Here is a 24,731-nt window from a genome sequence, read left to right as displayed (position 1 = left end):
TTCATTGCATGGAATGGCTGTACATATGTGGTCAGAAATATCGGAGTGTTTGGGAAAAATGTAAACGACTCCCATTTTGTATTACTGTAAATTATTATAAAATTAAGCAAATCGGGAGTGGTTGCGATGTCACTTTTAGTCACTACGCTTCTTTTTCCGGCGTTCGGGTGAGCGGTCGATGTAAATTCCGTGCAAGGTTAAAATCGGGCCGCCATGTAAACCAAAACGAACGCCCTAACTACAGAGTGACGCAAACTGAGCCAACTGATTTACGAAGAGCATGTTTCAGGAAGAAGTTGGCGCCCTTGCTACATAAACAGTTAGCTTGAAGGCTAACTGGGAAAGCAGTGAAAATTCGTCCATGTAGAAATTTTGCCCTTCGTCGCAGTTGAAGAAATCGAAAATGAGTGACATGGGTATGCATTCGATCGACGAACCCGATGAATATGTACCTAAATGTTTTTATGTTTCAGAAAATGCAAATATGTACCATCGGCTCTACAGGCCTCGACTAATCCCTGGAGCGAGCCTTGTTTTGCTCACCAGTAGGTTAGCTTGCTGACATTAGTGGCCTAAGAGCTAGCACGTTGGTTCTTTATTCGCGAACATCGTCGATATTTAATCGAACACATTTGTTGAAAACAAAGTGCAATTGTTGAGTATTTAGTGGCATCCTGATTAAATTGTAGCATACCGCGAACGTCTGTTTTGCTACATTGGCTATGCCACAGGACAAACGGGGCTTTTTTTCAAGCTGGACTCACTAAATGCACGGTTAATGCCAGACGTGTGCGGTTTGTGCGGACTACATCGTACGCGATCCTTTCTTTTTCAGTTTTATTTTGGTCTGGATATAACATGGAGCTCCAATTGATAAACGCTTAACGGACCCATTGTCTCCAGTGAAAGTAGATGCATTGCACATCGTCATTAAAGTGTTCAAGGTGGCCAGGTTGAATGACATTTTGCGCTTCCTACTGTGTGTTTGAAAGAATTCAACGTTCCTCTGTCATCACTGGCCCTCCTGGTGCCACCACTGAGGCTGATGTCAGCGGTGATGTGGGAAGTGGTTCGCCAGAGGAACATTAAGCATTATGGGAAGCTGGAGGAGTTCGTAACCATGGTGACAGATGCTGTTCCCGAGCTCATGAGTAAAAGAGAGGGCAGACTTTTGTCACTCGGCCTGAGGGCCAGGGTAAGTGAAAACCACTCCATTTGATCACTTGTTGTGACATTGAGGAAGGGAAAAGATGAAAAGAGTAGATGAAGCGCCTGAATTGAAGACCATGGTTAACCTGCCTGGAATCGACACCGTTCGTAATTAACTATGTAAGGCTTGTCAAATGTTTCTCACTGCTGCACCCAAGAGGCAGTTGACTGTATTTTCCCTTGGTGGTGAAAAGTAAATCTCTGAGGTCAGTTGATTTGTCGTTTTATGGTCTTCTTCTGTTGTCAGATTACTTCACTGGACGATGTAATGTGTTTGATTAGTCGTTAGGTTTCTGGGGGAAAAAAAACAAAAAACTTTGCAATGTGTGACTGACGTGGCTGGTTCCACTACACCCAAAAAGTTAGCGATATTACTCTGGGCCTGTGCTGTATTGTGTTGCAATTCACGCTTGTGTAAATATAGCCTGCCTGTGTGAAACTGGTGTGATCCGCTTCTTGTATGATTTCCACCAGACCACTCTTGAATTGTTACATTCTGAGCATCCGGACGATCTTAAAGCTGTGGAAACTCACCTCAACAGGATCCGATCGTCTTGCATTGAAGAGGTGAGCGATGTCAGTTTCATGCTTCCAGAGAGAGTGTGACACGCCGTCGCTTACTGCCATTCTGTGTTCTGATGTCTAGACAAATGATCCTGCGATTGAAGCACCAGAGGCCAACTTTATGAAGCTGGTTCAAGGCCTGATTGAAGATACCGACGGCAGGGAACATTTCCTCAAGGTAGATTGGACCGCGCCGTTTCTATACATTTATACGTTAAGACCGGTGTTGTTAAATGTTTGCATTTATGACAAATTGACCGGATATTGAGCTACATTTCATCATTCCAGCGTGTGTGTTGATCCTTAATCTTAAATTTGAATTAAAAAAAAATTACCCTTATAGTTACTTTTAAAAATCTGGACATTAAAGGCGCACACAAATCAAGGACAACCATCATTCATACTTTGGCATCATGTTCTCACCTGACAACACAAGTGATTTCCTTCAACCTATCGTCCAATTTTTCCAGTTTTTTCGAGCGTCACAGTGGCAACCTTTTATTCTCTGACCACACAGAACGTGTTCCCGGTGGAGTACGGCCCTGATTTCGACACAGCGCTGGAGACGCTTGTTTGCGAATTCTTCACCAGGCTCGAGGAGCTGCTGCCAATCCCAGATTTCAAGCAGGTGCGCCAGCAAAAATGACCAAAGTGTCCTCATCGCCCTTGAAGGTTGCTCTGCAAGTTTGAAGTTGTTCTTCTTCCGTTGAAATAATGTCGTCTTTTTTTTTTTTTTTTTTTAAGACCGCGTCTTGGCTTAATGCCTCCCCCTCTGTCCTCGAGGAGTACATCCAGTGTGTGTCAACTGGAGAAGACCTCAAATTTCTCCTCCAAAGCAAAGAATGTCATGGAAAATTGGCAAAAAGTACCGTCGGTATGGTCTCTGCATATTCTCAGTAAATGTTGCGTGTCGTGCGAGATTGAGTGACACCAGCCATTTTGCCCACACGCAGCTCCTTTTCACTCGGACGATCTCCTCATCCCGTCCTTGTCGCTGCCCCCCTCTTTGGAAGTGGCCATCGCCTCCCACCCGAGCGCCTGTGACGATGACCACAACGTTCCCCAGATCGTCATGTTTGACGAAGAACTGTCCACCAACCCCTCCACCTCGACTGACTTTGCCGACTCTCCGAAAAGAACGGACCTGTCCTCGTCCCCTTGTCACCGAGCGCAGGCGGCGACGCACAAATGTTCCGAATGCGGCAAATGCTTCAAGCATCATTCCGCGCTGGTGGAGCACCGGCGCGTCCACAGCGGCCAGCAGCCTTACAACTGCTCCGAGTGCGGGAGGGCTTTCAGGACGGCCACTCTGCTGGCCGGCCACCGGCTGCGCAAATGCAAAAACGCGGCCTACCTGTGCATCAAATGCGGGAACAGTTTTCCCTCGTCCCTGGACAAATTCCGACACCACTGCCCCAAGCGAGGACGGAACTACGATTGCGGGCACTGCCGAAAGACATTCCAAAAATCGAGCAGCCTGAAGGAACACCTGCTCACTCACGTTCCCAGCCGCCTGTTCAAGTGCAGCCATTGCGGCGAAGGGTTCTCCGGCATCGGCGATCTGAAGTATCACCAGCAGGTGGATCACGACAAGCCGTACCGGTGCAAAGAGTGCGGCAAGAGCTTCATCTCCTCCAAGTGTCTGGTGAAGCATCAGCAGCGCCACGACGAGGTCGGCGCGATGGAGGCCTCCAAATTGCTGGGCGGAGGCAAGCGCAAGAAATGCGGCGCGGCTAACCGGGTTTCCTCTTTGGCCTTGAGGAAACTGGCCGTCAAATCCGCCTACCCTCGGGGACGGGTCGCCCACAACTGCCCGCTGTGCGGAAGGAGTTTCAAGTACCGCTTCGAGTTTCTGGAGCACCAGCGCTTCCACACGGCCGTCAAGCCGTACAAATGCTCCCAGTGCGGCAAAGCCTTCCGCACCGAGGCCCACCTGTCCGGCCACCGGAAAAGGAAGTGCAAGAACGCCGCCCACATCTGCACCAAGTGCGGCTGTCAGTTCAGGTCCGTGCACGAGTGCGTCCGGCACCAGTGCGTGCAGCTGCTGACCAAATACGAGTGCTCGCACTGCGGCAAGACCTTCAAGATGGCCCACCTGCTGAGGAACCATCAGATGACTGAGCATCAGCTGCCCTACAGCCCCAACCATCGCTTCAGGTGCCGCTACTGCGACGAGACCTTCCCCGGGATCAGCGAGCTCAAGTATCATCAGCGGGTCGACCACGAGAAACCCTACCAGTGCCGCGAGTGCGGCAAATGCTTCTTGTCGGAAAAGTGCTTGTCCAATCACGAGCTGCGCCACAACGACGACCGGCCGGAGAGCTGCCCGGTCTGCGGCCGCGGCTTCCGAAACCGCTACGACCTGAAGCAGCACATGCGCACGCATACGGGCGAGCGTCCCTACCAATGCACGCGCTGCTCGCAGTGCTTCTCCACGGCCGGCGGCCTGAGGAGCCACACGCGGGTTCACACCGGCGAGAAGCCTCACGTGTGCCCGGATTGCGGCAAGGCCTTCTCGCAGATGGGCGCCATGCGCACCCACAGGCTCACCCACACCGGCGAGAGGCCCTTCAAGTGCACGGTGTGCGGCAAAGGTTTCACCATGGCGCACAAGGTGACGGTGCACATGCGCGTCCACACCGGCGAACGGCCCTACGTGTGCTCCCAGTGCGGAAAGGCCTTCTCGGACGGAAGCGTGCTCAAGCAGCACATGCTCAACCACTCGGGGGTGCGACCTTTCCACTGTCAGATCTGCCCCAAGACGTACACCTGTCTAAACCACCTGAGGAGGCACCTCAAAAGTCACTCGGCCGTGAACTGACATGGAGCGGCTACCCCCGCGCCACGCAAAAAAGGTGAAGTGTTACTCCGCAAAGTCATCAATATTTGCGATCATGTAAACCCTCTCGTCCTCAAATTTCATCCTAAGGACTGCATCTTCTTCTTTTTTAAATTTTTTTTATTGTCAAGCACGGTTGAAATGACTGCGCTACTAAACCCCCAAACCTCCATTTTGAAGGACAAGTATTGACATTGGGTTCCGTAACCTTTCCTGAAAGGCAACCATGTCAAGTCAGCAGCTGTCTCTTTTTACCCTTTATGGTTTTCTGAGTTTGACAACTTCAAATTAAATGACATTGGTTACAATGTGGTGTGAATTTGCTGTCCTTCGGAGAAAAAAAGAAAAAAAGATGGCAGCAGCCTCATTTGACACTCGTGCAGCTGGCGTCCACCAGCTGCAATCAGGAAGAGCGGACTGTTTATCCTTGAATGACTCGCTTGTTTTGAAATATTCACCGATAGACACGAGGGAGACGACTGCTCGGTGGGGTGCTGATATTGTGCAGGTTTCATCTGGCCCATTTCCTGTCATTTTCATTTATTTGGCACACATCGGAATCTTGATCGCGCTGCAATTTCCTGCAGTTCCGACCCGGCGCCTTGTGGCATCTGCTAGCGGAGTAAACTCTCGGGATGACCAATCACTTTTTGTTATTTGTACATTGACTCGCATGAAAATGAAGCCTTCGCTGGAATTATATCCCGGTCGTGGTGATTAATCTCTTCCAGATGTGGCCTTTTTTTTGGTAAGGTTCCCCCCCTCCCCCTCATTAGTTTGATGTAAATGTTCCACAGAGCGGTATTTACTTTGGAATCATTTCTTCATCATCGTTTTCTAACTTAAACGCCATTAAAAAAAAAAAGCGGTTCTGTGTTCAGCCCATCATGCTCAGTTTCTCTGACTCAGATTTGCTACTAGTCCTGCCTACTTAACGTCGAGTTTGTGGAAACTCATTTTCTTTGCCAAATATGCTGGCCAGACGCGACTATTCATTGCATGTCGGCCTCCATGTGCTTTGTGGGTGCACCGTGTTCTTAGTTCCCTTGGGGTGATGATGACAACATGAGTGAGCTCATTGTGCGATCTTAAAACTGTCTGTCGCCCTCATGCTTGTAAAGAAGTTTTCAAAAAAAAGTGCACAGCTTTCTCCCTCGGAGCACAAATTCTTATATAACTGAAAACAAAGCCAACTTCCAATTTCCTTCTTAAAATGGAGTTTGATGTGGATTCGAGAGAAATTCTATACGGAGACATCCCGAAACACAGGCATCACCATTTAAACAGGCTGCCATGGAACTAAACTGATTTATGATGAGGACTGGATCGTAAACACAGATCATTACCAGATGTCTCTCTCTCTCTCCCCCCGCGCCCACCCCAACTCATCTTCCCTGCTCCCGCCGTGCATCTGCTCACTGTGAGCGACGGCGTCTCCAAGAAAAGTGAGCTCAGTGGAAAAAGTGAGTGCAGAACAGTCCCACCACACGTATGTCCACAGCAACCATGAAACATCACTCATCACCTGGCCAAGTGGAGCCTTCCACGTTTTCCGCTCTTCCAGGGGAGTGAACGTGCGGCCTCTCCAAGTTATGCCCACAACGTCCGCTAGGTGGCACTGTGTTTCTTTCTGCTGCGCTGGTTGAGGGGCGCCAAGAATTCCCTCCTCCTTTTGCATCTCCCCATTTTCTCTCTGAAAGTTCATATCTGGTCTGGAAAGTTGAACCAGATGTATTCACCCAGGGAACATTTGACAAAAGTGAAAAGTAGCCCCCAAAGTTTGTATTCAATTCGTCGTTTGCGACACAAATGACGCCACCGCCCATCAATTTCGTGATTTTTAATGACAAATGATTTCGTACAGCCATTCTTTGTTATTAAATGTGAGACCTGGTTTTATTTATTCAAGTCCTAAAAATCAAAGATTCGAGTGATGGTTTAGTTCTTAAAAAAAAGGGGGTGGGGACAAACGGTATGAGGGCGCTGGCAGGTTTTGTTGTCTGCATCGCGTTTTTCGTACGTCCATAATTCTCTCGACCGGCCTTATATGGAAACGGCTCCATCTGAGATTTTGTGTAAACTTTGAGTCTATGCGCGTTCTCGCCAAACGTGCCTCTCGTGCACTGAAAAAAAAGGGCACGTGCACGCCCCCTCTTCTCTCGTCGCGCGCGTCCTCCTCCTGTGCGCGCTCTGGGTCTCGCCTGGACGAACTGCGGCGGGGCGGTGGAACTCCAAAGGTTTTGCCTGAATTTAGTCAAACGGGAGCCGCCTTTGGGGAATCGGGCAGCGTTCGCGTTTGTTTCTTCCGGGGAATTATTTGTTTGACTTCATATTTAGCAGTTCAGCCATGGAGACTTTGAGAGGGCTCCTTGTGCTGCTGTGCGTCCTCCTGGCCAGAGCGCAAACGCAGATCCAAAGACCCAGGTCCGCGGGTAAGTTTCAGATTCTTAATTTCTTCGAAGGGAAGGCTGTGCTCCTTCTCCGTGCAACGAACTGTATCGCATATAAAGTCTTCAATTTCATCTTCGTCGTGGTGCATGCCGAAGTGACGTTTCCCGTAAGCGATGATCCAGATGTGCGCTGTTGCCAAATTCAAGAAGGCTCACGAAATGGATGGACATGTCCAATGATATTAGATTCGACACACACTAAAAAAAATCTACAAGACTGAATGTGTGAACTTGAAGGCCTTTCAGTGCATGTTGGTGAATTTGAGATGAAGAGTTTAATGCACTAACTGACTGAGATTGGTGAAACCGAAAGAAGATGGCACTGCGGAATTGTTCCCATTTTGCGGTGTTCGTACAAGTGGTCGAGCCTCGTTGCTTATACCGCAGGCCTGCAGGAGTCTGCTAACAGACAACATGACACCCTTGGGTGTCACACCTGAGGCCTGCAGTGCTGCACCACGGGCCTCTTTTTTCATGCAATGCTTAGACACATTTTTATTTTTTTTTTGCAGCTTGCATTTTTTAAAAAATTGAGAGCACTTTGGGGGCACATGTGGCGCAGTGGTGTACATGATCATTGCCTATTTCTTTGTTATGTGAACAGAATGTCCGGTTGACCTTTTCTTCGTATTGGATACATCCGAGAGTGTGGCCCTCCGGCAGAAACCTCCCAACTTTTACATTGACCAGATCAAAGAATTCACCAAACGCTTCATAGATGAACTGCAGGACATGTAAGAACACGCACAGGGAACCGGAGCTTGAAATTTCTTTAGGTGGCCTGTTCGAGGGACAGTCTCATCAATAGCTTTACTCCCCATAGGCGCCATCGATGCGATCGCTACCTGACATGGAACTCGGGGGCGCTGCACTACAGTGACGACGTCATCCTGGTGCGCGAACTGAGTGACATGAGCACCGATCGGCAGGCCCTGAAGAATGACATTGACACCATCAGATACATCGGCAAAGGGACCTACACGGACTGCGCCATCAAGAGGGGACTTGCCGAGCTGCTCATTGCGTAATAATCACTCCTAAGAATAATACGGTGAACCGGGCCTATTTGAGTTTGGCACTGACCTATGTACTTTTTTTTTGGAGGGCAACCTATCCTCGTGTTTTTGCTGAAAAGCTCACCCGTTTACCGTCTTGTGCTCTCCCCAGAGGTTCTCACTACCACGAGAACAAGTACATCGTGGTGGTGACTGACGGCCATCCCATTACTGGCTACAAGGAGCCATGCGGAGGTGTGCAGGAGGCTGCGAATGAAGCTAGGCTACATGGCGTCAAGGTGTTCGCCGTCGCCATCTCACCTGATCAGGAGGTACGTGCACCACTTTTGATTGGTTGGCAACCACTTCATTTGCATCATGTCTCAGCATTCTTTGCCAATGCTTCCTCCCTTATCCCAAAACATGGACGTTTGGTAATTGAAGACTGAAAAAATTCCCATTAGTGGTAATGTGAGTGTAAAGTATTTTTATTATTATTCATTAATTTTGGGAGGGTCTGCTCAACAGCATTTTTTTGAGCAGAGATAGCATCATGTGACCATCATTATTTTGACACTGACTTTTTTCAAGCACATCAGATTTTTCAGACTTTATTTATTGCGCTAGAATTTATAGCGATGACATTTCAGGAAAAAAAAATCCACCTGTTGCTGAACCATCTCCTTAATTCATAAATATTATCAAATATATTGCTACTTCAGCCTGCACATAATTATTGTGATGATATTATTCTGATGCAAAAAATCCACTTTGTTTGTGTCCATCTCAGGGGTGGGGGCGGCCATTTTGCCACTTGCTGTCATGCTCACTTTGCGAATGTCACATGACATCTAGTGTGAGATGTGCGTTAAAGATTTCCCGTTTTGCGTTTGTCTTTTTAGGATACTCGACTCTCCATCATCGCCACTGACCAGAACTACAGGCAGAACTTCACAGCCGCAGATGACTCCAGAGCCACCAAGATGGGAACCATCCGAACCATCATCGATATGATCGTATGTGTTGTCTTCTCTTTCGTTATTGTCCACTTTTTGTACTTCACAGAATTTTGTATTTGGATCTTATTGACATTTTGTCTTCCTTTTTCAGACAAATGAGACCAAGGACGTGGTATGTCTGATCATCTGTTTTTGTACCTCAAACTACACTTTAAATGGCGTAGTGTTTATTTGACATGCTGTGTCTCTTCGCCCCCCCCCACCCCCCACAGTGCTGCTCATTTGACTGCAATGTAAGTAGCCAGTGTGACACTTTCTGAAGATCTCCTCGCATATTTGCTGTTTCATTTTCGGTGAACAATGTCATCACCTGTCATTTTGCTTTGCTACAGGCTCCAGGAGGCCCCAAAGGACCAGATGGAGATGCTGGCGGCATGGTACGATGATACAAGTTTACGCTCTAGGTTTATCAATGCGAAAAATCACTTTGACCCAGAAGAATGAATCTGTGGCAAATTGTTAAAAAAACACAAGTGTGCGGCAAACTTCTTTTGAATCACAGTCAGGTCAAGTCACATTTATTTCTATTGTCGTAAATCACAAACAGTCTCAAAGGGCTTCACAGCAGGCCCACAGTTAAAAAGTATTCACGACATCGCCTGACCGTCATTCCCAGGAGGGCAACGAAAAACTCCCAAAAGCCCATCCGGGGAAAAATGAGAAACCTTGAGGAGGGGCCGCAGATGGGAGAATCCCCCTTCCAGCATGACCGAGCTGTGATGGACGCCGAGTGTGGCGCATTTGACACAATATTGGGATACAACGTTTGTTAGAATGATATCGTAGACCTTTTAACAAGATGAAAGACTCGTCAGGAGTCTCGCCGCAACATTTTGGATGATGTTCTTGTATGATCTTTCCACAGGGCGAAACGGGCAGACCCGGAATGCCAGGAGAGAAAGGAGACATTGGCGCCATGGTAGGTGACCTTTGCCATTCAGTCTTTCACTCTACCATGACATCGTCTCCTCGGACTTGAGTAAGGATACTAATCGTCAACTATCCATTGTTGCCGCCGTGTTACAGGGAAGCGTTGGAGATCCCGGTCCTGTTGGATACAGCGGAATGAAGGTAAAACCTCCACCAAGACCCGACTGACCCTCTTGGGTCATATTGGAATTTCATGCAGCGCACTTGCATGAAATAATTAAAAACCAACTCAAAGCAATACAAAATGTGAAAAAAATCCATTTGAATGTGTTACAACGTGTGCTTTTCTCTTTGCAGGGAGACCGAGGTGGTCGAGGCGTGAAGGTATCAAGGAGTCGTCCAAATAAAATCCCAAATACGATACACGTGTGCCGCTTAACTGTTGGGTTGGACACAACCGACTGATGTTTCGTGCTCTTTGCAGGGAGAAAGGGGACACAAAGGCTACAAGGTGAGTTTGATTTTCATGCCCAGCCCCCTGTTTGTTCAATCTCTGCCAGCATCCGCTGTGTTCGATTGTTTGGCGGCTCGCTTCACTTTCTCTTCTGTGTCTGCGCCTCATCAACAGGGTGACAAAGGTCTACGGGGAAATGATGGAATCGATGGACGCAAGGTGGGTTAGAAACAGTGGCCGACCTATGACCAATCTCAAAATAATAATATTCGGTATTTGATTACAACTGTCTACTAAAAATGAGATTTGAGGAATTAAAAGAATGTAAGCAAATGAATGAGAGTCTTTATTTTTTGGTGGGGGGGGGGCGCTCAAGTGATTACAATTTTTTTTTCTCCTGTTAGGGTGAGGCTGGTTACCCCGGCCTTTCTGGCTGCAAAGGATCTCCTGGATCAGATGTGAGTTCAAGATCTCAATCAACGTGTTGCGAGCGCTTGGGCGAGCCCAGCCGTCATCTCCCGACCTTTGGTGCCGCCCGAGTCATTCCAACCAGTCCGGCATGCATCATATTTAGCCCAACTAATATTTAATGTAAATTCTTGAACGAAAACAAAACCCACAATTATACACACCGACCTGATAAATCCCGAGCTTATTTTACATTCGTCCATAGATAATTTCAGATGTATCTGACGAGAAAGCAAAGCGTGGAGAGTCTCTGTCACTGTCAATGGGCCGATTGATGAGTGCCAATTGGCAGACATGTTTTGTGAGTTCAATAACAAAGAAGAATACAAGACAGGATAGCCTCCTTTACATGCCACCTCAAAGCCTAATGCAGGCTTTTCATTTCAGCGTGTCGGTATATGCAGCGCTCAATGACTTCGTATGAGCCGAAAAGTCGCCTGCCGTAATTTATTCTCGCAATGGTCCTACTGAGTCACGTTTGATGCATGTGCGGCCTTTCACGCTTTGCTGACACCAATAATCACTTTATAAGGGAAGTAGCTCATGAGATGTTTACGTAATCTTTTTTCACACTGACTCAAGGCTTAGGCGCTGCATTTCCACGCAGTGTTTATGTATTTTTCTTTGTCTTATATATCCAGTGTAACTTTATAAACTATGTATGCCGAGCACTGCTACCTGCCTGTGGCTTAAACATTCATTCATTCATCTTCCGAGCCGCTTGATCCTCACTAGGGTCGCGGGGGGTGCTGGAGCCTATCCCAGCTGTCTTCGGGCAGTAGGCGGGGGACACCCTGAATCGGTCGCCAGCCAATCGCAGGGCACACAGAAACGAACAACCATTCGCACTCACACTCACACCTAGGGACAATTTAGAGTGTTCAATCAGCCTGCCACGCATGTTTTTGGAATGTGGGAGGAAACCGGAGCACCCGGAGAAAACCCACGCAGGCCCGGGGAGAACATGCAAACTCCACACAGGGAGGCCGGAGCTGGAATCGAACCCGGTACCTCTGCACTGTGAAGCAGACGTGCTAATCACTGGACTACCGGGCCGCCCTGGCTTAAACATGTTGTTTCAAAATTAGCCATTAGCTACAGTTGTATGTTTTGTTATTACTCCTTGAGAGGCCTTGACCACTATCGGGCCTCGAAACCTGGGGGGCCCCTTGCTCTTTAATCACTGCTAGGTTTACATTCTTGCTGTCGCTTTGTTTAAATGAAGCCGTATAGACATATTGCACACAAACACACACATGCGCATGCATGCTCGGATGTTGCAACGGTTCAGTGTTGTGGTTTCAGCTGTTGCTGTTTTTTTTTTCCTTCCAGGGTCTACAGGGTGAGCCTGGGCCAAAGGGAGACCCTGGTCCTTTTGGGCCAAAAGGAGAAAAAGTAAGAGATGATATTGTAATGTGAGTTTTTCGGGTTTTGAACCGAACACGGTGGATGAAGTCGCCCGGTGCTTATTCCAGGGAGATAGTGGAAGAGATGGCGAACCGGGAAGACCTGGAAACTATGGGCCGTTAGGACCTCAGGTAAACCAACAGAGAGAGAGAGAGAGACCCCCACGCCCCCACCACCAAAACCGAGAGATCTAAAGTTCTGACATTATCACGCGCTTGCTGCGACAGGGCGATCCCGGACCTCGTGGAGCTAACGGGGACAAAGGCGAGCGCGGTGATGATGTAAGTATGACGGAAATATCCAACTTTGGTCCCAAAATGGCTCGCCTTCATTTCACTTCCTGTGTGTTTCAGGGTGCGCCGGGACCGGACGGACCTCGTGGCGAGATCGTAAATAATGTTGATTCGGATCACTGCTATGTGGCTCCGTTGGGCAATAAAGTCTTCATGGTTGCTAATCTCTTGTAGGGAGCAGTTGGAGAGAAGGGGGAGCAAGGTTCCCGTGGCAACCGAGGACCAAGAGGAGAGCCAGTAAGTGACGATGACGATGATGATGATGATGATGATGATGATTCGGAAATGCAGTGGAACTTCTCAGCAGCGTCGTGAACAGACACCAACATTTGATTTCTTCCCCCCGAACAGACTATATGCTCATAGGCCAGAATACACAGCTGCACGTCGTGCAGAAAAAGAAACAAAAAAACCCCCCACAGAAGTCAGAATTTGTCAGGCCCAACAGTTGGGGCTTTGGTGCCCTGCTCAAGGGCCAGGAAGTGAACTGGCTCCAATAACTCATCTCGATGCTCTGCTTCACTGCACCCGTATTTTTTCATTCCTCTTTTATTATTTTTGTGCGGAGCAGCTCGGAGAGACACGTTGGTCGCATTTTCCCCATCTTAGGTCCTATTTTATTTCTGTCACTGAGCAACCGAAGAGGCTATACTGTATTATCTCCAAAAATATTGACTGAATTCCAAAATCCACAACCTTAACAGCTTCGCGACGATTTTATTGCACTTCAACGGAATTCCTCACCATTCAACTTGCATCATGCTTTTTTTTTTTTTTTTTAAATGCTTGACTCCAGCCGCTTTATCGTCCATTATGACAAGCCCCCGTAAATTGTCTTCTACATTTGTTCTTTTCCTTGCCAGGGGGAGCCAGGACCCCGTGGAGAGCAGGGACGAGAGGGCTCGGCTGGCCCCAACGGAGACCCCGTGAGACCGACACGCACACGCATACAATCATACGTACACTCGGGGAAATACAGTGGCAGACTGTTTTCAGCTTGTTGTTTGGTCCAGCGGCCCCATAAAACAGCCACTTTTCACTTCAGCCGCTTTTTATTTCCAATGCGCATGTGCGGGAGAGCACACTGGGACGGGACATTTCAAGAGTGTTGAACCTGGCCGCGGCCCCAGAGTGCTGCCCACTCACTCATGCATATGCTTTCCCCTCCCAGTTTGAGTGTTCAACCCCTCCCGGGAAACATCGACGCTCATTCTTTCCCTTCTGACTCAGTTCTTCTCTCCATCTCCTGCAGCCAAAGCCTCAGTACGGTTCTTAATAAGGCTCCAGGCAGCGGATCAAAAATAATGCTTGACATGGATTACTTGCGGTAGCCGGTGTGATGTCAGAGCTTTCAATGAATCCTTTGTGCTCCTATTTTTTTTTTTCCTCCCTCATCAGAACTGACGGGAGTGTCAAGAATACCGTTCAAAGTCGAGAGAACGGACATGTTGGGTCACCGCTGTATAGCGCTATTTTAGCGAGCGAGACACGCAGTAGCAAAGTACATGAAATGATCCAATCCTTTTGGAATTATGAGTCATTAAAATACTAATATTGTCAAAATAATACCGTACGATACAAGGTCGCCGCTAGATTAGCTATTTTAGTAACATTATGAATATTTGTTAGCATATACATACTTTGCCCCGCCCCTAGCATCCTAGCTAACTAGCATTTCCACAGTTGTATGAAACAGTCAACTATTACAAAGACACAGACAATTGAATAACGAATGTTGGGGAGCAACTTGCCTCTAAAACCTTAATGGAATGGATGTCATTGCTTACGCCCGCCTATTTCCTACATTTTAAAGTTGACCACGTCAAACTGCCTACTGTTTGAAAGTTAAGCAATAGCACTCCTCGCATGTCCCTCCCCCCATATTTAGTGGTGTGTATTTAGTCCTTAGAGCCAAGTCGGGCTACATAAATCACTGCCTGCAGTCAAGTTTGGATTTTCTATGCCTAAACGTGTAATATCGCAGCAATCCTTTCCAAAGTGGACCAAATGCTCGTGTAGCAGCTGAGGCCAGCTGCTGGTTGACGCCACTCCAAGTGTAATAACTAAATGAGCCTCCCTGAGAACTCGCGATTTCCCACTCATGGTCATGGCACAACACGGCCATCAATTCTATGACTTTATTTGAATCACGCTTGAGAAGCATTTCATCCATGTTCAGCTTCTCTGTTGTTACTTGAGGGTCAGCCAAAAGACTGAAGAGCAGAGTCACTTCAATTCTCCACAAACATGCAACTGGAAAAATATCATCAATAAATCTGGATCGTATTATGGGAGTGGATACTGCCAGAAAGGCACGTAAAGGTCATTGTCGCCTTTTTTTTATTTTTTAATGGAAGTGAAGCTGATGGCAACTCCTAGACCACAACAACTTGGAAAGCATCGATCGCTTCTGAAGTTTGAAGACATGTTTTCAAATTTTCAACAAACTAAAAAAAAAACTCTGTTTCTGAATTTGTGTTTTTTTTTTCTTTTTTTTTTGCAGGGTGAGCCTGGCAGGGATGGTTCCCCCGGATACAGAGGTGATGAAGGCCCCCCTGGACCAGAGGTCAGTCCCACTCTACAAAAATACACACTTTCTACCACCTTTATTACCGATTTGTCTTATTGTTTATTGTGCATGTTAAATTGCTGCACGTACAACACTTTGTATTATCGTGTGCTATTTAACCAGCCAATATTCTCCCAAACAAGAATAGCAGCTAGATTTTGTGACTGTGAGAACATGCACGCCCACAAAAGCATCCTAAGTACATCCGAATGTTTTTTTTTCATGAGCACGTCTTTTCATATTGCGTGCGTTTCGCCATCTTGTGGTGCCTTGTTTCTCGCAGGGACCCAAAGGACCAAGAGGAATCAAAGGGTCTGCCGGAGACAGAGGCCCAATGGGAGGCAGGGTGAGTGAGGAAGATGTCTGCCATCCATCACAACATTTTTGATGCGTAAGACTCTGCAAATGTTCTTCTTGCCGTTGTCAGGGTGTGGACGGCGTACCAGGAAATGGTACTGCAGGTTGCCCAGGCTTCCAGGTGTGTACTTGTTGGGCTGCAAACGAATGTGTGACATTAAGGCTCTTCCGTACACGTATAGAAAAGTCATATTGAGATCTTCTTCTCAGGGTTATCCTGGCCCTCGCGGAGATGCTGGTGAACCTGTAAGTTTCATTTGACATTATTTTGGTCAAATTGCGAATGAAGCATTTCACTTGTGTAACCTCGCTTGTGACACCGCCATCAGGGCAGCAAGGGAACCCCCGGACCCAAAGGAGACGACGGAGAAGCCGGTGACCCGGGCCCTGATGTGAGTCTGTCGGCCTTGCTCCTCATTCTTCTTTTATTTCCACACCGGTCGCCTGTCACAGTGCTGTGAGCCACGTGATGCCACTTACATATGGCATTTGACACCTTGAATTCTATAGAATCATACTTAGGGGGTTTTTATTCGCCGTCTTGACGGTTTTCTTTTGCGTTAGGCTGCAGCGTGTTGGTGTTTCTTTGTCCATCCATCTTGTTCGCACACTGTCGTTCTGGATTACAGCTGGAAATAATTTCTAATGTAGATCTGAACAGTTTGTGTGTGTGTGTGTGTCATTGGGGAAGGGAACTTTGAGCTGATGCAGCTGTGTATATGTCGTCGTCAAGGATACCAGGAAATGAGTGTGGAGGATGAAGGGACTACATTACTCTTTGTGTGGGTGTGTGTGGGGGGGGGGGGGTAGTGTACGTCCATATAGCATGCCAGCCTTAAAACGTGAACCTCCAGTTGTACTTGTTCAGGTTTTCAGTGGAATTTCTGCACGTTGTAACTTTCCCTCAGCGCTCTGTCTGAGGCGCGTTGTCATTAGGACAGGTCACACACAAACCACACATTCTTGGATCGTTTGGGATTTACACTTTGAGATTAATTGAGCTTCATGTTAAGATTTGGCATGTGCCTCACGTCCACACTAAAATCAGGTCCAGGTTTTAGTATTTGTTTGCGTTTAATTATGTGACGGTGGGCCAATGTATACAGCTGTGGATTCGATTACTGTCTCTCCTAATGAAGGCTAAACATGCATGAAGAACATAAAATGTGGTTTTCCTCATTAAAAGAAAAAAAGTTGGCAGGAACGCAATCCGTTTATTGTACTTGGGGTTTGTTAAAAAAAAAAAAGTTTGCCTTGACACAAGCTTTCCTTTGTATAAATTGCACTCTGTAATTTAGTTGTGTTTGTTTGAAGTTTCGTAAACATAATTATGCCCCTAAATAATTGACTGAAATCTGGAGTCCGGTTATCTTTTCTCAGCATAAATACAGGAAGGGAGAATGAAGCTGTCTTTTTAACTCTGCTTCATGATGTAACAAAAAGGAGACGGCGAGCTACTGGAAGCGCGGATGTCTTCTTGACATATTGATGAGCATTTGATCAACCGGCTTTGCCAAATTTTCTGTTGTCCTCGATTCATAATGAAGTCCTTGTGCCTCATTCGAGACTGCGCCATATTATGTATTGTTGTTTATTACATTCCACATGTAACCATAGCCACCGGATTTTTTTTTTCCCCAGCAAATATTTGACTTTGAATCGGTTCCTTGTTTGCGGCATCCATGCGCTGCTTTACGCTGTACAATACGTGCTGACGGAAAACATCCGTCAGACCAGCTTTAAAGGAGACATTGCTTCGGACAGAGTAGTCAGGCTGATGTACTCCGACCGTCTACTCCAATGTGGCCCTGGAGCTTCACTCAGCCTAGCTCCCAAGTCATGGGCGGTGAGCCTTATGATGTCATTTCCTCCCCGCTGTTACAGGAGAGCGCATCGTTCAGACGCAAAATGTTGACTTGCTTCTTTAATTTCACAATTTTGTCGGTGACACTCGACACGTACGGTAGGGGGTCCCTCTTAGCCAATGGGTTGCCAGGATGATGCCAGCTAATAGCCAATGGCAGAGCAGCTCTAACGGTGGTGCGTTCAGGGAACTCGGAGCTGCGAGTGGCGAGCCATCCTACATTTTTATCTTCCGTATCTTGAAATTTCTTTCGTAACAAGACGCAATATTTCCCCGTTGAGACGTTTCCCAACTTGAACATTTCGTATGACGATGCGTTCGTAAATAGAGGTAGCACTTTAATCATAACGTCAGTCAAATCGGAGTATTTTGTTACTTTTGTGAACTCATAATAGTTGGATTATTATACTGAACAACGTTTCTGGTACTTGTGCATGAACTGTCGCATAAACAAATGCCGTATTATTCTTTTTGTGAGATGTGTTCTTGTACACATCTCTTGCATTGTATCACATCGGCTTTTCGAGCTATCCCTGGTCACATTTCCAGTCAGCGTGAGCATCGTAAAAGTCAGGTGCCGATGTAGATGTAGCTGCACTGCTAGTTGTCCAAATGATCTTGCAACGTCACCAGAAGCAGAGTCGATTTCGTGTGATTTGTGGCTCCAGAGTGCCAGACCGCCCTTTCCCCAAAGCTACGTCTCTTTTCTGTCTGACGTGTTGGGCTGCAAATGAAGATTCATGATCAAATCAGAACGTGGCGTTGCACCGCATGTGCTGCTGCCTCTGTCGTTTTGTTCCATGTTACGCCAACGGTTGCATTTCTGTCACTGCGCATCGGTGTAAATTATACAATCAAATCATTTCAACTGCGTTTCCAATCGTGGAAATAAGCCATCGAAACTCAATCTCGTGTTGCCAACATTCCCCACAATCCCTTTTGAAGTGGAATCTGTGGGAACATCATTTCCTGAAATTGATTTAAGCGCCGTGGACGTCGCTCTTCCTCAATCTTGGCCATCATCTCACTGAAATCAGCAGTTTCACAGGCAGTCTTTCTCTGCAGCTGCAGCGCTATGGCAAAAGATTGGCCGCGAACAATGAGACCTGACCGAAGATTTAAGAGGCTTTAGGGAAAAACAGTGACATCACCTGTTGAAAACGTTTCACTGCGACACCAACTGTTGGGAAAATGTGACATGTGATGTTACGAGTGAGCTCAGGTTTACAAATACGACTTTCTGACTTAAAGGGCAACAAAAAGGAAGCCAGACTATTCAGTTTCCCTGCATGTTGACTCCCGGATTTACGAAATCTGCCCTTTCTCTTTATATTTTGTCATTTAAACCACGAAGGGTTAATTTAGTGCTAAATAAATAAATTTAAAAAACACCCTTTGCTTTTCCTTTTTAACAGAACAATCAGCCAGGACCTCCAGGACCAAAAGGGGCCAAAGGTCACAGGGGACCTGAAGGAAATGCGGTAAGTATGCCACAGTCCGAATTTTTGAGTGAACAAGTTGAGACATTGAGTAGTTTGCTCTCCTCACACGCACAATCGACCCTTCCTCACGTCATCAGGCCCCTCCCATACTCAAGCAAGTGGTGACTTACCTTGCTTGAGTATGGGTGTGTGTGTGCGCGCGGGTGCTTTGTTTTTAGGATATACAAAGAAAAAAGCCATATAATTCTTTTCAGAGTTGAAATGTTGACTGTATGTCATCAGCATCAGTAAGATGGGATTCTGTTGACATGAATGCTAACGCGAATCTCTTCAGGTAGACAGCAGACATGCACTTTGTTCATCTTTTTGAGCCTGATGTCAGAGAGTTCTAATTCTATTTAATTTTCCTCCCTTGCATGCTGCCAGATGATGGTGAATGCCAGGCAGGAAATACTTAAGATGTCGCAAGGCAGGCAGGAAACACTTAAGTCTGCTTCTACTTTGTTGTCGACGGGCCCGTTTCAATTTTGCGTGTGGCCTCTGTCTGTCTCTGCATCTCAGCTTGACTGGGACCACTTAAAAAAAAACTGCCTTTCGGCTATGAATATATGATTGAGCACAAGTATTGTCATCGGCCTTGCATTTATTGCGGTGTTCTCTTTGCGGGCTCGCTTCAGTGGCCGAGTGAAGCGCAACTCCTCTCACCGCTCTGCACGATATAAAACCACACGCAAAGACATACAGAAAATACCCACCCTGGTTTCAGTCATCTTAAATAGGAAAAACTGTGTAACACCCGCGCCTTTTCCCAACTCGACAATGTGGGAGCAAAAAAACAAACAAAAGAGGAATGTCTAAATATAACCATATGTTTGGATGCATGTTCCGCAAATAAAACCCTCAAACTTCCAACGCCTGCTAGTTTCCACACCGTCCAGGCTTCGCCTCCCCTCCGATTTGCATGTATTCAGCATATCCTCCAGACCCAGCATCATGTCTTCATGTGTGTGGACCCATTGTCTCTCGTCTCTCATCTGTCTGTCTGTCTGTCTGAGTTCCTGTGTGCACACATGCAAGCAAGGAAGAAAAGAGAAAAAAAAGCTCTTAAACCGAGTTTATCATCTGTTAAAAGATAACAGATGTTTCGTTTCTGCGGCCAAATGAGAGAATAAAATGTCGTGGTGAGGAACGATTGTAGGATTCGCATGTTGCTCAAGCATATCCCACAGTGCAGTTGCAGTCGAATAGTGGTGGGTTTTCTGAAGAAACATCACCAGAGAGTGGGTGGGTGGGGAGAAAAAATGATTCCAGGAACTTATATTTTATTTAAATTTATAGCTGTCTACTTGATTTTTTTTCTCCAGTTGGCATCTATTAGTACAATGACTGTCTCCCTGTCTCTATCACTCTTTTTTTTCTCTTCTAGGGACCTCCTGGGCCTCCCGGACCACCAGGAACTGATGTAAGTCTATTAAAACAAAAACAAAAAAAAGATTGAATCTGATCCCATACGCTGGCCAAGAGACTTTGAGTTTTTCCATTTGAATATGACACCCATGCGTTCGGGCTTGAGCCACACATCTAATTTCCTGAACATCAAATCCTGCAACCTTTCACCAAACAGTCAAATATCATCATGTTTTCCTTTTTTTAAATGTTAAAGTAACTTGAAAGGCTGCCTTGGCCGTGTTCAATGGTTATCTGATGCTATTTAGAGGAGTGCATTGCTGTACAGTAACGTGCACTCCGCCCTTCTTCTCAGGAATGTGAAATTCTGGATATCATCATGAAGCTCTGCTGTGAGTTGTAAACTGTAACATTGCTACACACAAACACACACGTGCATCAACTTTTCATCAAGTTGAACCTCTGAACCCTTTTCAACGTACCGCTAATCAGTGCTAATGTGCAATCGAACCCAACAGAGTTAAAATTGGAGGGTTTTTTTTCTTCTTCCCAATTTATGACCTAACTTTCTTCTGTGATGTGTTTTTATTTCTCTGCTTTTTATTCGGGGTGGATTCGCCGCAGCCTGTTGCGGTAAGTGCATGCTCAAACTCCAAACTCTTCGCTCCGGAACGTGTCGTCTTACCCCCGTGGCTTGAGAATTAAGTGTTGCGTGACTTTTTGTGTCATCAGAGTGTAAATGCGCCGCTCTGGATTTGGCGTTCATTGTGGACAGCTCAGAGAGTATTGGTTCCTCAAACTTTGCTCTCGCCAAGGACTTCATCATCACCGTTGTAGACAGATTGATTAAAGACCAGCAGGTCAAGGTAATGTCCTTCTCTCATGCGTTTATTTCATATTATTTGTGCGGCTGAATGCTTCATAATGATCGCTATGATCGTCAAAGATGTGAAGGAAAAGAAAAAAAAAGTTTGCATCTGGGGGTTTTAGAACGGGATCTCATTTGTCTCTCCAAAGACTCGCTTCTTCCTGTTTGGACGCAATTAGGTAGTCAGGAAGAGGGCTGGGAACGCGGCCACGCTGACAGAAGAAAACAAAATTGGAGGCACAACAAAACTGATAAAACAAGCTTGTTTTTCCCCTCCCCAGTTTGCAGGTAATGAGTCCAGGGTGAGCGTCGTGCAGTACAGTGGTGCAAAAGCCCAAGAAGTGGTCCAACTGGGCACCAACGTTGCTACCCTCACCGAGTTTAAACAGTTGAGTGACACACACACACACACACACACACACACATTCAATCTTAAAACAAACCAAAGAAATGTGAATTTCTCCATTTTGAAACAAATAAAATATCCATCCATCCATGCATCCATCATCTACCGCTTATCCGGTCGCGGGGGCAACAGCTTTAGCAGGGAAGCCCAGACTTCCCTCTCCCTAGCTACTTCGTCCAGCTCTCCCCAGGGGATCCCGAGTCGTTCCCAGGCAAGCTGGGTGACATGGTCTCTCCAGCGTGTCCTGGGTCTTCCTCGGGGTCTCCTCCCGGTGGGGCATGACCGGAACACCTCACCGGGGAGGCGCTCACGAGGCATCCGAATCAGATGCCCAAGCCACCTCATCTGGCTCCTCTCGAAATGGAGGAGAAGCGGCTCGACTCGGAGCCCCTCCCGGATGACCGAGCTTCTCACCTTATCTCTAAGGGAGAGCCCGGACACCCTGCGGAGAAAACAAATAAAATATAAATAAAATAAATGTTCCACTTGGACAAAACGCTGGAGTCTTAGCCCCTCCCCCCACCAGGGTTGAACAGAAAGAACAGAAAATGGCTGCACAACAACTCTCATTTGGTTCATTTGTCTGGAATTGGGAATAAAATCGAATCGTCTTCTCTAATTGTCACTTGTGTCTTCTTAAATGTCCGTATTTGTGCGCAGGGCCGTGAAAGACCTCAAGTGGCTGGCTGAGGCCACTTACACCGGCGAGGCCCTGAATTTCGCTCTGGAAAACACCATTAAGCTCATGAGGCAGGAGAACCGCGTGGTTCTGGTTCTCACCGACGGACGCTCTGACATTCTCAGGGACAGGGTTCCTCTCAATGTTCTCTGCGGCAAAAACATCAGGGTAAGGAGCACCGAGTGCGGTGCGGCCCGAGTGACCTCGTGCCAGTGGAAAATTAACAAGGAATCCGTTGGCCTGCAGGTGGGAGGTTTGGGCGTGAAGGACTACTCGGGCCGTCAGCCCAATCAGGAGCAGCTTGGAGATCTGGTGTGCAAGAGCGATCCCAAGCCAGGATTCTCCTTCGTGCTGGACAACTTTGCCGAGCTTCTCGATGACTCCTTCTTGCAGAACCTCACATCCAGAATCTGCCAAGGTATTTTGATTGGCGAGCACATGCAAACACAGAACGCCACCACCCTCCATAAAACATTTTATTTTGTTCTCAGTTTTGAGTAAACTGACCTAGAATGTGTCGTTTTCACCTGCAGATAAGAAGTGCCCGGACTACAAGTGCCCAAGTAAGTCTGTTTTCTTTGTTTTTTTTTTCTCTCGAGAACAATTTTACAAATTTTACAATAATACGGAGACAGTCACCGATGGCGTCGGGGTTCGCCGGTCTGACTTGCGCGCGGGCAACGTGGGTTTGCTTCCTGCTCGTCGCCGGTGTGAATGAGAATCTGAATGATTGTTAGTGGCTCGATGTGCCCCGCGTAGTCCAAATTTCACCCCGAGTCAGCTGGGATAGCAGCAGCTCCTGCACCCGGCGACCCTGAACAGGAAAAGGGACAAACGCTGGACATGTTGTCTCCAAGCTTGAAATATCAAAGAGAATTGAAGGACTTTCATATCCGAGTAGTCCTCAGATGCCGTCCAGATATTCCCCTTTGTGGGGCAAAAAAACATTGAAAATGCCCAACCCCCCTCGATGAATCACAGTAATAAAGCTGAGCAGATGCTTCATTTCAAGCTCTCGTCAAAATAATGGAAGAGGTCTTTGCGAAAACTGTCGGTCCAGATTCGTCCCATCGTCACTCTCCTATTCATCGGGTCTCTCGTCCGTGTTGCAGTCTCCTTCTCTCAAAGTCACGACCTCCTGCTGATGATGGACAGCTCGGCTAGCGTGGGCCAGAAGAACTTTGACACAAGTAAGACCTTCGTGCACCGTTTGGTCAATCGCTTCCTGAGCGCCCAGAAGGAGAGGGGCGTGAACGTGAGAGTGGCCGTGGGCCAGTACAGCCGCGCCGCCCGCATGGAGCAAGGCCTGACCACAAACGCGACCCTGCTGTCCCATCACATCCACGAGATGGCCTTCCAAAACGACGGCACCAACGTCATAGAGGCCATGGACTTTGCCATCAAGTCGCTCCCGAGCCGCGGCGACGGCAGCGGCTACAGGAAGAAGGTGATCCTGTTCTCGGACGGAAGGTCTCAGGCCGTCACCGAGGCCGTGCTGCAGAAGCGCGTCCGCGAGCTGGCGGACGCCGGCTTGGAGCTCTTTGTCATCGCGGTGGGCGGCCAAGTCAACGAGGTCAACCTGCGCACGCTGGTGAGCAGGGGACAGCGTGACGACATCAATTACGCTCAGCGCCATCTCTTCCGCGTGGCAGACTACCCCTCGCTGCTCCGCGGAGTCTTCCACCAAACCGTCTCCCGAAGAGTGTCCATGCCCTGAGTGCGGGCGGGGCCCAGAATAGCAGGACTGACAACCCTTTCGATTTTTAGTCCCATTATGAAATAGTCAGTCTCATTTACCATACACTGTTTTGTTTTTTTTTGTAAAGAATGTCACAAAGCAAATGATGATTGTTTTTGAGAGGAATTTCAAACGTAGACCACCATGGGGGCTGCATCATGGGGTCGGATCATTAGACCATAACAGCAATGATAACTTCAAGTCGGATTTTCAGATGTAGGGAAATTGTTGCCTGTGAGGCATTTTAACCCGAGTCATTGAAGACGTTTGGCCTTGGTTTTGATAAAAATCGTTAAAAACTTGCAAAAATGCCCCCCCCCCCAAAAAAATACTAATTCTGTCTGCATATCTGCTTCTAAATTATCGTCATCTATCCTGATGTCCATTGAAAACACACCCACGCTACTTAACCTTTCGAGTACTGAAAATGTCATATGCCGCAAGTGCGCAAATGACAAAATGAAACTCATTCTTGAGCCGAATAATGCAAATGACGTCAAGCGTGCATTGGATTAACCGAAGCGGAAAACAGGAGGTGACATCACGGGGCCTCCGAACGCAAACCTATCAAGCGCTTCACCTGTGACTAATGGCAACAGCTGGGCGCCACATGTGCCATCGTGCACGCACCCGCGCGCCTTTTTCTGTCCCCTCGGTTTGCGTTCGAAATGTAAAATGCATGTTGTCCAGGTGCTTTCTTTATACTCGTAGCCTTGGATGATTGTTCCATAAACAATTCCGTCCCGGCCCACCGGTTCAGATGACAGAATGACACAAACTTGCTGTATAATTTCTGCGCAGCTTGAGATGACTCCGTCAAACACACACACAAG

The 24,731-nt window shown here is 47.3% G+C and overlaps 2 protein-coding genes across 3 annotated transcripts; both read left to right on the top strand.

The window, feature by feature from the left end:
• Positions 1-233: 233 nt before the first annotated feature.
• LOC127587642 (zinc finger protein 345-like) lies at positions 234-4,920 on the top strand. Of its 2 annotated transcripts, none has more exons than XM_052046115.1 (7): positions 234-416; positions 993-1,195; positions 1,684-1,776; positions 1,856-1,951; positions 2,291-2,401; positions 2,518-2,638; positions 2,727-4,920. In XM_052046115.1, the coding sequence occupies exons 1-7, from the start codon at positions 404-406 to the stop codon at positions 4,592-4,594; spliced, it is 2,505 nt and encodes an 834-aa protein (XP_051902075.1). In that variant the 5' UTR covers positions 234-403; the 3' UTR covers positions 4,595-4,920. The 2 variants fall into 2 exon arrangements, with proteins under 2 accessions (XP_051902075.1, XP_051902074.1); XM_052046114.1 differs by having other exon boundaries at positions 237-416; positions 2,518-2,647.
• Positions 4,921-6,702: 1,782 nt separating this feature from the next.
• col6a1 (collagen, type VI, alpha 1) lies at positions 6,703-24,213 on the top strand. The gene is made up of 35 exons (XM_052046117.1): positions 6,703-7,044; positions 7,667-7,796; positions 7,886-8,086; positions 8,230-8,389; positions 8,960-9,073; positions 9,168-9,188; positions 9,289-9,309; positions 9,409-9,453; positions 9,942-9,995; positions 10,103-10,147; positions 10,304-10,330; positions 10,431-10,457; positions 10,575-10,619; positions 10,805-10,858; positions 12,201-12,263; positions 12,344-12,406; positions 12,503-12,556; positions 12,629-12,664; positions 12,743-12,805; positions 13,432-13,494; positions 15,072-15,134; positions 15,421-15,483; positions 15,565-15,615; positions 15,705-15,740; positions 15,824-15,886; positions 18,774-18,839; positions 20,227-20,262; positions 20,563-20,599; positions 20,832-20,840; positions 20,940-21,073; positions 21,357-21,463; positions 22,142-22,328; positions 22,407-22,578; positions 22,694-22,723; positions 23,273-24,213. The coding sequence occupies exons 1-35, from the start codon at positions 6,960-6,962 to the stop codon at positions 23,875-23,877; spliced, it is 3,030 nt and encodes a 1,009-aa protein (XP_051902077.1). The 5' UTR covers positions 6,703-6,959; the 3' UTR covers positions 23,878-24,213.
• Positions 24,214-24,731: the final 518 nt, after the last annotated feature.

Source organism: Hippocampus zosterae, chromosome 15 (genome assembly GCF_025434085.1).
Source record: "Hippocampus zosterae strain Florida chromosome 15, ASM2543408v3, whole genome shotgun sequence".
NCBI lineage: Eukaryota > Metazoa > Chordata > Actinopteri > Syngnathiformes > Syngnathidae > Hippocampus > Hippocampus zosterae.
This window is presented reverse-complemented; position numbering and strand designations above follow the sequence as displayed.

What these genes read in the sequence shown, in the direction of transcription:
- LOC127587642 (XM_052046114.1), top strand. An exon ending in CACTCGGCCTGAGGGCCAGG is followed by an intron (nt 1,196 to 1,683) that starts GTAAGTGAAAAC and finishes GATTTCCACCAG; the next exon opens with ACCACTCTTGAATTGTTACA. An exon ending in GCAGGGAACATTTCCTCAAG is followed by an intron (nt 1,952 to 2,290) that starts GTAGATTGGACC and finishes CTGACCACACAG; the next exon opens with AACGTGTTCCCGGTGGAGTA.
- col6a1 (XM_052046117.1), top strand. Translation starts at nt 6,960, where the DNA reads ATGGAGACTTTGAGAGGGCTCCTTGTGCTGCTGTGCGTCCTCCTGGCC. An exon ending in CCATCTCACCTGATCAGGAG is followed by an intron (nt 8,390 to 8,959) that starts GTACGTGCACCA and finishes TTGTCTTTTTAG; the next exon opens with GATACTCGACTCTCCATCAT. An exon ending in GCTGCTCATTTGACTGCAAT is followed by an intron (nt 9,310 to 9,408) that starts GTAAGTAGCCAG and finishes GCTTTGCTACAG; the next exon opens with GCTCCAGGAGGCCCCAAAGG.